This window comes from Penaeus monodon, chromosome 32 (assembly GCF_015228065.2).
Source record: "Penaeus monodon isolate SGIC_2016 chromosome 32, NSTDA_Pmon_1, whole genome shotgun sequence".
Taxonomy (NCBI): Eukaryota; Metazoa; Arthropoda; class Malacostraca; order Decapoda; family Penaeidae; genus Penaeus; species Penaeus monodon.
The window spans coordinates 9,529,779-9,530,137 of record NC_051417.1 but is presented as its reverse complement, the minus strand read 5'-3'; the positions used below and the strand labels follow the sequence as shown (position 1 = coordinate 9,530,137).

The window sequence follows — 359 nt, the reverse complement described above, 5'->3', positions numbered from 1 at the left end:
CAGTACAAGATAATACCCATCCATCTGTGGCCACAGAGCTCTCACAGTCCTTCTTTCACCCTTCTCCATTTTAATTGTCTCTCTTCATCTTCCTCCCAGACTTACATCAAGACCGACCCGACAGAGAGAACCTTGGCTTCGACGGTGCTCCTTCGCGTGAACCAAGGAGAAGAACCAGCCGCCTTCACCAGCATTTTCCCGGCATGGAACCCGGACATGTGGGAGGTTAGATTACGCGTCATGAGGGATTTGCTTGAAGGTTTTTGTTCCTTGGGATGTTCTTTGGGGAAGCAGGCAGGATGGATGGGGGGATTCATTTCTTATATTGGCAGGTTATCTTTGTACATAATTTTCCTTCC

At 48.5% G+C, this 359-nt stretch overlaps 1 protein-coding gene across 8 annotated transcripts in view; it reads left to right on the top strand.

Moving 5' to 3' along the window:
- LOC119593490 (gelsolin, cytoplasmic-like) overlaps positions 1-359 on the top strand; it is a 58,995-nt gene that overhangs the window by 53,503 nt on the left and 5,133 nt on the right. For all 8 annotated transcript variants that reach the window (XM_037942433.1, XM_037942436.1, XM_037942439.1 and 5 more), the window contains one exon: positions 100-225. In XM_037942433.1, coding sequence (XP_037798361.1) covers positions 100-225 — 126 coding nt within the window. The remainder of the gene's footprint in view (positions 1-99; positions 226-359) is intronic.